The sequence below is a fragment of the Octopus sinensis genome, linkage group LG5 (assembly GCF_006345805.1).
Source record: "Octopus sinensis linkage group LG5, ASM634580v1, whole genome shotgun sequence".
NCBI classification, from domain to species: Eukaryota; Metazoa; Mollusca; class Cephalopoda; order Octopoda; family Octopodidae; genus Octopus; species Octopus sinensis.
Window position 1 is genome coordinate 86,605,104 of NC_043001.1, and position 13,871 is coordinate 86,618,974.

At 38.3% G+C, this 13,871-nt stretch overlaps 1 protein-coding gene across 1 annotated transcript in view; it reads left to right on the top strand.

Moving 5' to 3' along the window:
• LOC115211664 (gelsolin-like protein 2) overlaps positions 1-13,871 on the top strand; it is a 77,947-nt gene that overhangs the window by 40,504 nt on the left and 23,572 nt on the right. The window contains exons 3-8 of the mRNA XM_029780298.2: positions 1,961-2,041; positions 3,966-4,039; positions 5,944-6,018; positions 9,953-10,024; positions 10,850-10,977; positions 12,456-12,564. Of these exons, the coding sequence (XP_029636158.1) occupies positions 1,961-2,041; positions 3,966-4,039; positions 5,944-6,018; positions 9,953-10,024; positions 10,850-10,977; positions 12,456-12,564 (539 nt within the window). The remainder of the gene's footprint in view (positions 1-1,960; positions 2,042-3,965; positions 4,040-5,943; positions 6,019-9,952; positions 10,025-10,849; positions 10,978-12,455; positions 12,565-13,871) is intronic.

The following is a 13,871-nucleotide window of genomic DNA, read 5'->3' on the forward strand; positions in this document are numbered from 1 at the left end:
GGAGGCACAATAACGTGGCTAAGTTCGTCTACTGGAGGCTATGTGAACAGAGCACAGAAATGATACAAACATGAATCAGAAGGAGCTAACAAGAAAAAGGAGCATAAGATACTGTGGGATTGTACAATCTAATGTGACTCCCTAATTGAGGCTCACCAACACCTGTTGTCAAATAGTGGTAGGGCACAAACAAAGATTCACACACAAACACACCCATATGTGCTTCTTTCAGTTTCCATCTACCAAAACTCCTCGCGAAGTGTTGGTTGACCTGAGATTATAGTAGAAACTTCTTGCCAAGATGCTACACTGTGGTACTGGACCTGGAATCATGTGATTAGGAAGCAAACTTATCACTATATAATATAATAATAAATGTGCCCTTTTTTTAAAGGCTCATGGGCCCGGTTTCTATTGTGTATGTGTTCCTCAGCTGGACAAGACGCCAGTCCATTGCAGCGTTACTCATTTTTGCCAGCTGAGTGGACTGGAGCAACGTGAAATGAAGTGTTTTGCTCAAGAAAACAACACGTCACCCGGTCCAGGAATCGAAACCACAATCTTACGATCATGGTACTGACACCCTAACCACTAAGCCACGTGCCTCAACTCTTACTATACAGCCACAATAAGCATAAATTTAAACAGCAAAATGTTTTCCACTGTTAGCAGTTTGAGTCCTATAGAATATTCTAGTGTTTTAATATTTTGTGGAGCTTAGTTCAGTTCCCACTGTGGCTGTAATGTTAGCCAGATTAGAACTGGGTCTAGTTCAGTTTCTGCCTGAGTCACCCAAATGTGATCAGTCATTCATTGCTATGTTTCATCATCAAGACTACTGGCGCATACAACTCAATATATACAACAAATGATTAAATTTGCAAATAACTCATTGAAATAGCAGACAATGTAATTGAATCAGTTTATTCAGCAACAGCTTTTAAAGGCTGTATGTGAGGGAATGCATCAGATATAAGGAACTGTACAGCACATAAAATTTGTTGGAGAACTACATTGCCTTAACTCTTTAGCATTCAAATTACTCTGCTAAATGTAATGCTTTATTTATTCATATTGTTTCAAAGTAATCATGCATTATCTCGTTGGGTTAAGATTTCAATGATCTGACTGCTTGTTTTCAGAATGACATTGTAGGGTAGGTGTGAGAAGCTGGACCTGCTAGTTTTAACATGAAATATGTAGAATGTTTGAGCCAGTCATGGTCATGTTAAATGCTTAAAACGTTAAACAACTCAATAGAAATATTTGGTCTGATTTTTAATCTATACAAATGGTTTAGGTTCACCATCATCATTGAAAGTCCAATGAACACACTGGCATTGTGGATGGTTTGACAGGATCTGATGAGACCTGCATCATTGTCTACTTTATGCATCAATGTCTACTTTGGCGTGGTTTCTATGGCTGTATGCTCTGTCTAACACCAAATACTTTACTGAATGTACTGGGTATTTTTTTTCCTAGCACCGGCATGAGTGATGGTTGCATCATAACTTGGAAGGTTAGGTCCTTAAAATAGCTTTAAAGTGGCTCCTATAACTGAGGGAGAACAGAGGAGAGTGGGCAATGATTCTAGGTTGGGGGATGAAGGGATAGCATGATGAGAGGATGGTGGGGCAGTTTAGAAGGTTACAGACGAAAGAGAAGGGATTCATGATTGGTGTTATTGAGAAAAGAAAGAGGGACAGAGACAAAAAGTAATAGGGTGGATTGTGTGAAAGGGTCAAGGGCTATCCAGGCTTACAAAGGATGAGTATAGACAGGTGTGAGAGAAATGGAAGATAAAGAGTGTAATAGACTAGGGCAGAGAAGAATCCTGATCAAATTGTTCAGTCAATCGTTCAACAAAAGACAAACTAAAGATGAGTGAAATCAAATAGTTGAATAACTTTTTTTACTTAATTTTTATTCTTTCACTTTAATTTTTTTTTTTTTAAAGGACTGGTAAAAGCTAAAAATTACCGCTGGAAAGATTCCAACTTGGCCTTGTTTGGCAGTGACCTGGAAAGACAAGTGAAAAGTAAGTGAATTGAATATTTATATTGTGTGTGTGTGTGCATATTGGTCGGTTCTCTGTAGGAAGAAAAGCACATTTTTAAAGAAATTTTGAGCAGTTATACCTTTATATATAGCTGAGTTGTATAATATGGAATATAACTGGTCAGAGTGTTACCATTTGTTTTACAGCTCCAATTGCACTTGGCAATAGGAGTCATCTATATTTCCAAGTGCAAAAGTAGGTGTGAAACCAATGGTAACTTTCTGACTAGTTATATACCATAACCAAGAATACACCACTCGCCCATATATATGTATATATATATATATATATATATATAAATAAATCAAAATTGAAATCGATCAACATCAATGGAAATTGTAGCTGTGCCGGTGGCTCGTAAGAGAACCATCCGAACATGGCCGTTGCCAGCACCGCCCTGACTGGCCTCAGTGCCGGTGGCACGTAAAAAGCACCATCCGATCGTGGCCGTTTGCCAGCCTCGTCTGGCACGTAAAAAGCACCCACTACACTCACGGAGTGGTTGGCGTTAGGAAGGGCATTCAGCTGTAGAAACACTGCCAGATCAAACTGGGCCTGGTGCAGACTTCTGGCTTCCCAGACCCCAGTTGAACTGTCCAACCCATGCTAGCATGGAGAGCGGACATTAAACGATGATGATATACACTGTTGTGTCTGGGGAGAATCATTCTCTTTTGGTGCCTTATAATTTAACACACCGGTAAAATTTCCACTTATTTCTTTATTTTTCTAAAATTTTCATTGCGTCTTGCAACATTTTCAATGATGTGATTGTTTGTTTTCAGAATGACATTATAGGGTAGGTGTGAGAAGCTGGATCTGCCTGTTTTAACATAAAATATGTAGAATGTTTGAACTAGAAAAATAAAAAAGAAATAAGTGGAAATTTTACCGGTGAGTGTGTTAAATTATAAGGTACCAAACGAGACTGACTCTCCCCAGACACAACAGAATATGCTTCAACATGCGAACTCACATAAAAGATCTTGCAAACCAATCCAAAAACGAAACTGGTTTTGATTTGCTTACATCCCTGCAAATTAGCAGTTCAGCAAGAGAACTGATAAAATAAGTACCAGATTTAAGGAATAAATGCTGGATTTAATTTGCTTGACTACTCCCTTCAAGATGTTATGCCCCAACTTTGCCACAGCCCAAGGGCTGCAAAAAGTAAAAGAAAGAATATATATATATAAACACACACACGCACACATATGCATGCATGCGTAAATAGCACAGATTTCATCTAATTTCAGTCAACCATATTCACTCACAAGGCATTAAGCTATAATAGATGACACTTACCCAATGTTCTGCACTATTGGATTAAACCATGAAATCATAGTTGCAAAGTGATCCTCTTAATAACATAGTTAAGCTTGTGCCTTAACCCTTCAGCATTTAAACTAGCCATATCTGGTCCAAATATCCTACCTGTTATATGTTCAAACTGGCCAGATATAGCCTCTCGCAACTACTCTTACAATGTGATTCTAACAATAATAAACTATCACATTATTGAAATCCTCAAGCCTATAAGATAATGCAGGATTTGTTCAAAACAATATGAATAAATAAGCATTTCATTTGATAGAGTAATCTGGATGATAAAGAATTAAAAGTAAAAGGGGTATTTTATTCTGTTGTGTCTGGGGAGGGTCATTTTCTTTTTGTGCCTTATAATTTAACACACTCACTGGTAAAATTTCCACTTATTCCTTATTTTTATTTTCCTAAAATTTTCGTTGCATCTTGCAACCTTTTCAATAGTCTATTGCCATCATGGATCACAGTTTTGAAATTTTGGGAACCTACCACTCCCTCCAGTGTGTTAATTATATAAACCTATTTGTAAGATTCACAGTAGTTACATTTCCACTATTATTGTTTTGTTATTCTTCAGAGGAATCTGCACAGACAGAACCAGCATGGGAAGGAGCTGGAAGTAAAGTTGGTGTGCAAGTCTGGAGAATTGTGGTAAGGATTTCACTAATTTCTATATAATTTGTACTTTTGATGAATCTTTAAAACTATAAATAATGAATCATACTGAAATAAAGTGACTTTGGAATTTTACTGCTATTATTCTATATAATCACTTCACTGCACACCGAGGGGACTCCTACCTCATTGCTTTCATAACATATATAAAACACATGTAACATCTTATATGCATGCACGATGTCTCATACGTCTATGATATCTTGTACACATCTGTAATGTTTCATACATGTGCCTGGTATCTTGTTCACATGTGTGGCATTTCATACATGTGCATGAATTTTGTACATGTGCACAACATCTCATACTCATGTGCAACATCTCATACATATATACAGTATCTCGCACACGTTTGCAGCATCTCATACACGTGTGTGACATCTCATATTCAATTGTAACATACACATGGATTATTGCATGCACATATGCACATTACAATGCACAGAATACATCATTGCGTGCACACACACATAACACTACATGTGAATATCCCATATTCATAACATACACATGTACAATGATCCACACATAACATCACATGCATATAACATTTTGCTTATACATATATAGCATACATTTCACACATTCGCATATTGTTCCTTCTCGAGCCATGCCTGACTCGTTAGGACCGGTTTCCTTGGCGTATAGGTTCCCCATCTGGATGGGACGCCGGTCCGTCACAGGTGAGCTGCAAGATGCAGGAGGAAAGAGTGAGAGAAAGTTGTGGCGAAAGAGTCAGCAGAAGTTCGCCATTACCTTCTGCCGGAGCCACATGGAGCTTAGGTGTTTCGCTCATAAACACACACATCGCCCGGTCTGAGATTTGAACCCATGATTCCTCAACTGCAAGTCCGCTGCTCTAACCACTAGGCCATGTGCCTCCACACATACACTTGCACATGTAACATCACATCCAATGCACATATCATCTAAATGTGACATCAAACACAAACAAGTTAATAACATTACATGCACACATGCATATACACAAACCAAGACAGACTGTAGGTTATCATAAACTCAATCTGTTGGTTATCCCTGAATATTTGGTCAGGGAAATATGCGACACAGCCTTGTGCCATAAATCTCTTCATACTGGTGATAAGCTATTTATCATAAAGAATATTTTATCTTTTACTGGTTTCAGTCATTAGACTGCAACCATGCTGAGGCACAGCCTTGAAATGTTTAAACTCTTAGCATTCAGATTATTCTCTCAGAAGTAATGCTTATTTATTCACATTGGTTTGAATTAAGCATGCATTATTTTGTAGCTTCAAAATTTCAATGATGAGATTTTTTATTTTTAGAATGACATTGCAGGGTAGGCATGAGAGGCCAAATCTGTCCTGTTTAAACATGAAACAGGTAAAATACTTTGGCCGGATATGGCCAGAGTAAATGCAAAATGTTTAATCAAACAAATCGACCCCAGTAATCTGGTAATCATTCTACTGGCCCCTTTGACCAAACTGCTAAGCTACAGGGATGTAAACAAACCAACACTGGTTGTCAAGCAGTACTGGAGGACAAAGATACATACTTATATACATACATATATATATATATATATATATATATATATATGACAGACTTCTTTTAATTTCCATTTACCATATCCACTGACAAGGCTTTAATTGACTTGGGGCTAAAGTAGAAGATACTTGTTTGAGGTGCCACATAGTGGGACTGACCCTGAAATGATGTAGTTAGAAAGCAAACTTCTTAGAACAGCCACATCTGCTTAAATACTTTACAAACTGACACAGAGTCATAAAAATTAGCTGGAAGTTTGAAATTAAAATGTTTACTTGAACGGCTCTCTTTCAAATATTTATTTTGTTGACATCTACATTATACATATTTTGTTCTTATTTCAGAAATTTGAAGTCACTCATTGGCCAGAAGAGGATTATGGCTCATTCTACAATGGTGATTCCTACATTGTCCTCAATGTATGTAAATATAAAGCTCTTTATTTTATTGCATTTGGTTTTACATTAGATTTTCTATGCTAGTATGAGTAAGAGTATATTACTGAGGTATTGATTTTACAGCTGAACAGCATCCCTGTTGCTACATTTTATCTGTTTTACAAGCCTTTCACCCACACCCACCACTACCATAAACGCCATGGCTTCAAAGGTGCAAAGCAAGTGGTTATTCGTTTGCAGGAAAAGTGACAATAGCACTCAGCATTGCCTGTAGACTGAAACTTCCAAAGAGCACAAATGTAAACAAACACACACATATACACACACACTACCTACACCCTCGCCATTTGCCAGACTCGTCTGGCACCTGTGCCGGTGACACGTAAAAAGCACCCACTACACTCACGGAGTGGTTGGCATTAAGAAGGGCATCCAACCGTAGAAACATTGCCAGATCAGACTGGGTCTGGTGCAGCCTTCTGGCTTCCCAGACCCCAGTTGAACCGTCCAACCCATGCTAGCATGGAAAGCGGACGCTAAACGATGATGATGATGATGATGATGAAATTAGAGATAAAGCCACAATTATGCAACTCAGACAGTGATAGACATATAATAGTGGTTTTATCTCTAATTTATATTTTATATATTTATACTTTGAAATTTGATTTAATACTAAATTGAATTTTTCCCTATAAGTTTGGAGTTGTACTCCCTAATATTATTATTTTATATATATATTCTTTTAACTTTTTACTTGTTTCAGTCATTTGCTGGAGCACCACCTTTAATTGAAGAAATTAACCTCAGGACTTTGTAAGCCTAGTACTTTGTCTATCAGTCTCTTTTGTCGAACTGCTAAATGCATCAGCATCAATTGTGAAGCGGTGGCAGGTGACAAACATAGACATACACATAAATATATATATATATCTCATCATTTAATGTCCACTTTCCATGCTGGCATAGGTTGGATGGTTTGACGGTTTGACTTGAGGGCTGGCAAACCAGAAGGCTGCACCAGGCTCCAATCTGATCTGGCAAAGTTTCTACAGCTGGATGCCCTTCCTAATGCTAACCACTCTGAGAGTGTAGTGGGTGCTTTTATGTGCCACTGGCATGAAGGCCAGTCAGATGGTACTAGCATCGACCACGCTCAAATGGTGCTTTTTACGTACCACTTGCACAGGAGCCAATCAGCAACCCTGGCAACAATCATGCTCGAATAGTGCTTTTAACATTCCACTGGCACAGGTGCCAATCAGGTGGTGCTGTCAATAGCCATGACAGTGATTTCGATTTCACTTACCTCAACAGGTCTTTGCAAGCATAGTTTTTTGTCCAATGTTTGAAGGGTACTCTTAAATGGACTGGTTATACAGCACTGGCATAGGCCACGGGTTATGGTCTCACTTGGCTTGCTGGGTCTTCTGAAGCACAGCATAATCTCTAAAGGTCACGGTCACTAGTTATTGCCTTGGTGAGGCCCAGTGTTCGAAGGTTGTGCTTCTCTACCTCATCCCAGGTCTTCCCCTTCCACAGGTTTCCTCAACTGCTAGGGTGTGATACTTTTTCACACAGCTGTCCTCATCCATTTGCAACACATTACCGTACCAGAACAGTCGTCTCCCTTGCGCACCACATCTGATGCTTCTTGAATCCAACTTTTCTCTTAGGGTGCTTACACTCTGTCGTGTATGCAGACTGACGTTACACATCCAGCGGAGCATACTGGCTTCATTCCTTGCAAGCTTACACATGTCCTCAGCAGTCACACTCCATGTTTCACTGCCATGTAGCATGGCTGTTTGCACACATTCGTCATACAGTCTACCTTTCACTTTGAGCAAGAGGCACTTTGTCACCAGCAGAGGTAGGAGCTCTCTGAACTTTGCCCTGGCTATTCTTATTCTAGCCGCTACACTTTCAGAGCATCCACCCCTGCAACTGACTTGGTCTCCTGGGTAACGGAAGCAATCAACTACTGGAATGTGACGGAAGCTGTTCTCTACACATTTTCAGTGTTTATAGCTCTTGAGCATTTGCCACAAACAAAAACTATCTTCCCAGTTAGCCTTCCATTGATATTACTGCACCTCTTATGTATCCATAGATTACACTGGGTACATCTTATGGAGTTTCTACCTACACCTTTTCTACAGATGGAGCAGGGCCATCTATCTAAAGAGATTTGTGGTTTGTCTGCCTTCCTTCTTATTAAGACTTTGGTTTTAGCTAGGTTGATTCTAAGGCCCTTCGATTCTAATCCTTGCTTCCACACTAGTGACTCAGTAATTAGAGCAAGGTCATCAGCATAGAGGAGCTCCAAGGGGCAACCTGTCTTGAATTCTTCTGTTATTGCCTGGGGGATTATGATGAATAAGAAGGGACTGAAGACTGATCCCTAGTGGACCCCTACTCCTACCCGGAATTCTTTACTGTACTCATTACCAACCCTTACCTTACTGACTGCATCCCTGTACATGACTTGTACAGCTCTCACTAACCATTCATCTATCCCTAGTTTCCTCATTGACCCTATCAAAGGCTTTCTCCATGTCAACGAAAGCCAGGTACAGAGGTTTATCTTTGGCTAGGTATTTCTCCTGCAGCTGCCTTACCAGAAATATAGTATCAGTGGTGCTTTTCCCTGGCACAAACCCAAACTGCATCTCATCTAGGCTGACTCTCTCCCTAATTAGTTGGGCTATGACCCTCTCTGTTACTTTCATTACCTGATCCAACAACTTGATACCTCTAATTATTTGTATCTAATGCGACACCTTTACCTTTGTAGCAGTTGACTATGGTGCTGCTACACCAGTCATTGGGTATGACTACTTCATGTATCACCTGGTTGACTATACTGGTGACTAGGCTATAGCCGACACCACCCGATATTTTGAGCATCTCTGCAGTGATTCCTGATGAGCTGAGGGCTTTCCCTGTCTTCATACCCTTAACTGCTTTATCTACCAAGGTACTGTCAGTTCAGATAGCTGGTCTCTCAGTTGAGTCGACATTCAGCAGACTTTATTTCTCCCATTCATTTTGCAACCTTTCATAGTGATGTCTACAAGTCTCTCTCTTTGCAGCCTCGTTTAATGCAAGTGAACCATCATCCATATGGACACGTTTCTCTCCTATGACATCACGATTCTCTCTCACGTACTGTCTTGCAACACAAAGCACCTCAAGTCCTTGGTCCTCACGACAAAGAACATTGGCTTATTTTTTCTTATCTGCTTCCCCTCTGTCTCCTAGCTTCCCTTCTGGCACTCTTATACAATTCCATGCTACCACCGTTCTTCCAGTCCTTCCATGCCTGCTTCTTTTCCCTAGTGGCCCTGTCAACTACATTGTCCCACCACCACGTTACCTTGGATCAAGAGGGGACTTTGCACCATCCACAGATCTGGTCAGTAGCCCTCAACAGGTTGTCAAAAGCTTTGAGTAATACGTCTCTAAATCTCTGTCCATTCACTTGACAACCTGTGTTGGTGAGTTTATATCCCCATTACTTAGCAGTTTGACAAAAGAGACTGATACACTAAGCTTCAAGCTTATTTTAAAAATATATCCTGGGATTGATTCATCTGACTAAAATATCAAGGCAGCAGTGATTCAGCATGATCACCATCTGACACAAGCAAGTAAAAGATAAAATGTGTATTTATACACTGTTTTTCAATGTCTATGTTTACAGCCATTATATATATATATATATATATATATATTGCAAAGATAATCTGGAACTCGACTGAGGAAAGAAAACTACGAATGACCCATCCTTGTTTTCTTTGTATCGTCTGTCTGGATGTTTTGTCCCTTTTTTGTATCACTTAACTGTCTGGATGTTTTGTGTTCTTGTCCCATTTTTGTATTTTACACACACACACACTAAATTTTTGTTATATTTTTTCCATAAAAGTTTTTTTTCTTCCTCTAATTGCAGACTTACACTGTTGATGACTCTGAAGATCTTAAGTATGATGTTCATTTCTGGATTGGTAAAGATAGTTCTCAGGTAATAAATACTTCTAATTGGTAATCTATATTCTCTACAGCTATTATTGGGTTAATCATTCAATTGCATTTTGTATTTGTTAGGAAATCAACTTTTATAATTACTTTTACATAACCCTCTATTTTTTTTTAACAAATAGAATAAACAATAGTATCATGTGACCTTCTTAGCCATGCAATATACACCACAGTTCAAGGAAATAAGATCACTTAAAGGTTATGGGTTCATTCCCTGCTAAAGGTAGGAATTGAAAAACAGCAGGAGGACACCTTTGAGTCATGACCTAGGTGAACCTGGTTCCATTACAGTGTCTGGAACTAGTAGACTGAAACACTTGCTTGACAGAAATTCTTCCTCTGAAGATATCTCCCTTTGTCTACTTGCCCAATAACAACTTATCACTTCCTACAGTATTAAATGCCTTTAATAATTTTACAGTCCACTAAACCATTAAATACCCTTAAAAAACCCTTTTTAACATTTTGAAATTATTCAAGAGGTTAATTAAAATAAAGTAAAAGTACTTTTAAACATATAACTCCTGTAATTTTAAAACTGATAAGAAAACTTACCTTTTAATTTTACTTAATGTATATGTAGCTGCTGGCATGGCTATGTGGTTAAGAAGCTCACTATGCAACCATGGTATTTTGGGTTCAGTCCCACTGTGTGGCACCCTGGGGAAGTTCTATATTGGTCAACCTATATCTTATGAGTGAATTTGATGATCAAACTATGGAAGCCCATTATATGTATAACAGAAATAACTAATATTTTAAGGACAAAATATTATTGGATAGTGATTATTTTTGTTTAATTTTTTAGGATGAATATGGAACAGCAGCTTATAAAACTGTTGAGCTAGATACTCTGCTAGATGATAAAGCTGTACAACATCGAGAAGTTCAAGGACGAGAGAGTGATCTGTTTAAATCCTACTTTGAAAAGTTAATGTAAGTTTTTGTTAAGTTTTAAATATTTACATACTAAAATACATCTGACAGTTTTTATGAATCCTTATCGAAAACATGACATTTTATTTCAGTTATTTGGATTATCACTGTACTTTAGTGAAGTTCTCACAGAGAAATGGGAACTTTGATGGTAATGCCTTTCCCAGAAACCTCTGTAAAGTAAAAAAAAAAGGGGGGGAAATAACCAGTAACTTAACTCTCATGTGATGTTGGTTTATTGGTGCCCTATCATATTCTTTATGGTGCTCATATTTATGCATATAATTGTATGTGTGAGCATGTATGAATGTTTATAGGTGTGCATGTATTCATGTGAATAATACACACACACACACCTCCATACATGTATGAAATATATCTATATACATAAAAGTGTAATTGTATCAGTCTGTGTGTATGTTTGGGGGTTACTCTACCTCCTCCCACACCGTCCAACGGATTTTAATTATTTTTGGCACATAGGTAGATCACATGACCTGAAGTTCAAATAAGACCAGAATTTTTCGAAAACTCAATAATGCTCAGTTGGCATCGATTTTTCTGAGCTCAATCAGGTGTTTGAATGGAAATTCCTGTCATGATGTTATTTTTCCCGCAGCTTTTGCATTTTTTGTCCAGTTTTGATGAAAATCGATGAGTAAGCAAGGCTCATGGCAGTGAGTTGATGTCAATATATGGCATTGACAAAAAAATCAATAATTGCGCCTGAGCAGTGGTTTTATAAAATCAATAGGCTTTTCGCATGCTAATACCCGTAGGGATTTTTTTTTTGGCTGTAACTTTAAATTTTTCATCCAATTTTAATGAAATTTGAGATTTCAAGGTTGACTATGCCTTTTATTCTTTTGGGGCCATTAAAATAAGTACCAATTAAACACTGAGAGCAACATAAATGACTAATCTCTCACCCAAAATTTCAGACCTTGTGCCTCTAGAAGAAATTATTATTAGTAATAGTAGTAGTAGTAGTAAGATGGCAGAATCATTAGCACACCGGACAAAATGCTTTGTGGCATTTCATCCATCTTTACATTCTGAGTTCAAATTCCACCAAGGTCAACTTTGCCTTTTATCCTTTCAGGCTTGACAAAATGAGTACCAGTTGAGTCCTGGAATCAATGTAATCAACTAGCCTCTTTACCCAAAAGTTCTGGCCTTGTGCATAGAGAAGAAAGGATAATTATTATTAAGGTAGCAGGCTAACAATTTGAGTTCAAATTCGGCTGAGGCCAACTTTGCCTTTTATCCTTTCAGGGCCAATGAAATAATTACCAGTTGAATACTGGGGTCAATGTAATCAACTTATCTCCTCCTCGAAATTGCTAGCCTTGTGTCAAAATTTGAAACCTTTGTTGTTGTTGTGGCATAGTAGTAGTAGTATTAAAGAAATTTGATTCCCCAAGTAACATTACTTATAGTAAAGTTTTTTAAATCTAATTTTCATGATCATCTTACAGAATATTAGAAGGAGGTGCAGAAACTGGTTTCAGACATGTTCAACCTGAAAATTACCGACCCAGACTTTTACGTTTTGTTGGCTCAAAAAAGAACATTGAAATGATGGAAGTAAGTAGATATTTTTATATTTTCTTTAACTTGTTTCAGTCATTGGACAGTGGCCAGGCTGGCATACCACCTTGAAGGATATTAGTTGAACACATTGACCCTAGTATTTATTTATATCAATAAAGATTCGAGCGAGGTCATTGCCAGTACTGCCTGACTGGCCCCCGTGCCGGTGGCACGTAAGAGCACCCACTACACTCTTGGAGTGGTTGGCATTAGGAAGGGCATCCAGCTATAGTAGGAGACATTTGCTTGTTGTGTTGTACTCTGCCAGATCAAGACTGGTGCCTGGTGCAGCCATCTGGTTCACCAGCCCTCAGTCAAACTATCCAACCCATGCTAGCATAATTTCATCATCATCATTTTAACATCCACTTTTCCATGCTCACATGGGTTAGGTGGAGTTTGTTGAGGCAGATTTTCTATTGCCAGATGTCCTTTCCTGTTGCTAGCCCTTTTTCAGTGGGCTTTGGCCATGCTTGGACATTATCCTGAAGAGTTTAGGCAAACAAATCAACCCCCAGTACTAATTTTTTTTTTTACAATTCTGGTATTTGTTCTATTTGCCAAACTGCTAAGCTGTGAGGATGAAAGCTCAGCAACACCAGTTCAAAGCAACATGGGAGGGAGAATACTAAATCATACACATATTATACAACAGGCTCTTACACATGGTTTCCAGCTTGCTTATAGTGTTGTACAGTGAAAGTGAAACTACGTGGCTACAAAACAAGCTTCTTAACCATATAGCCATGCCTGCACCTACGTAGAAAACCTTCAAAACTTTTGCTAATACCAAAGGTAACTGTAGTGAGGTAAGTTATCACTCTGGTCAATTTCAAAAGTTTGGTAAAGGAAAGGTATAACTCTGTGCCAAGAGCTATCTCATGTTGCTCAGTATGAAACTTGTGTGTGGCCAGAGGTAATCATCATACAAACAGCAGGGTTCCAGCCAGTTTATTTTGCTTGTTATTGAATATAAAAGAATGATACTTTAATAATGTATTTCATCAGTTTTCACATGAGCATAAGACCTTTCAATGAGAAACCTAAGAAAGGGGAGTTAACCTTGAATACAGTATTCAGTAATGTGATATTTGTAACCAGTTTGGCTACAGAATATTGCTGCCCTGTTTAGGTATACAAGCAAAGTTACAGAATTTTATGCTTTAGCTGTATGTGTAAAATGTAATAGGACAGTTAACTTTCTATTAGTTTGCATTCTTTGTGAGTATGTTGTTGTAACAGACCTATCATCAAAGGCATTCCAGCCAAAACTGTCTTGTCATTGTAGGGATATGCATGAC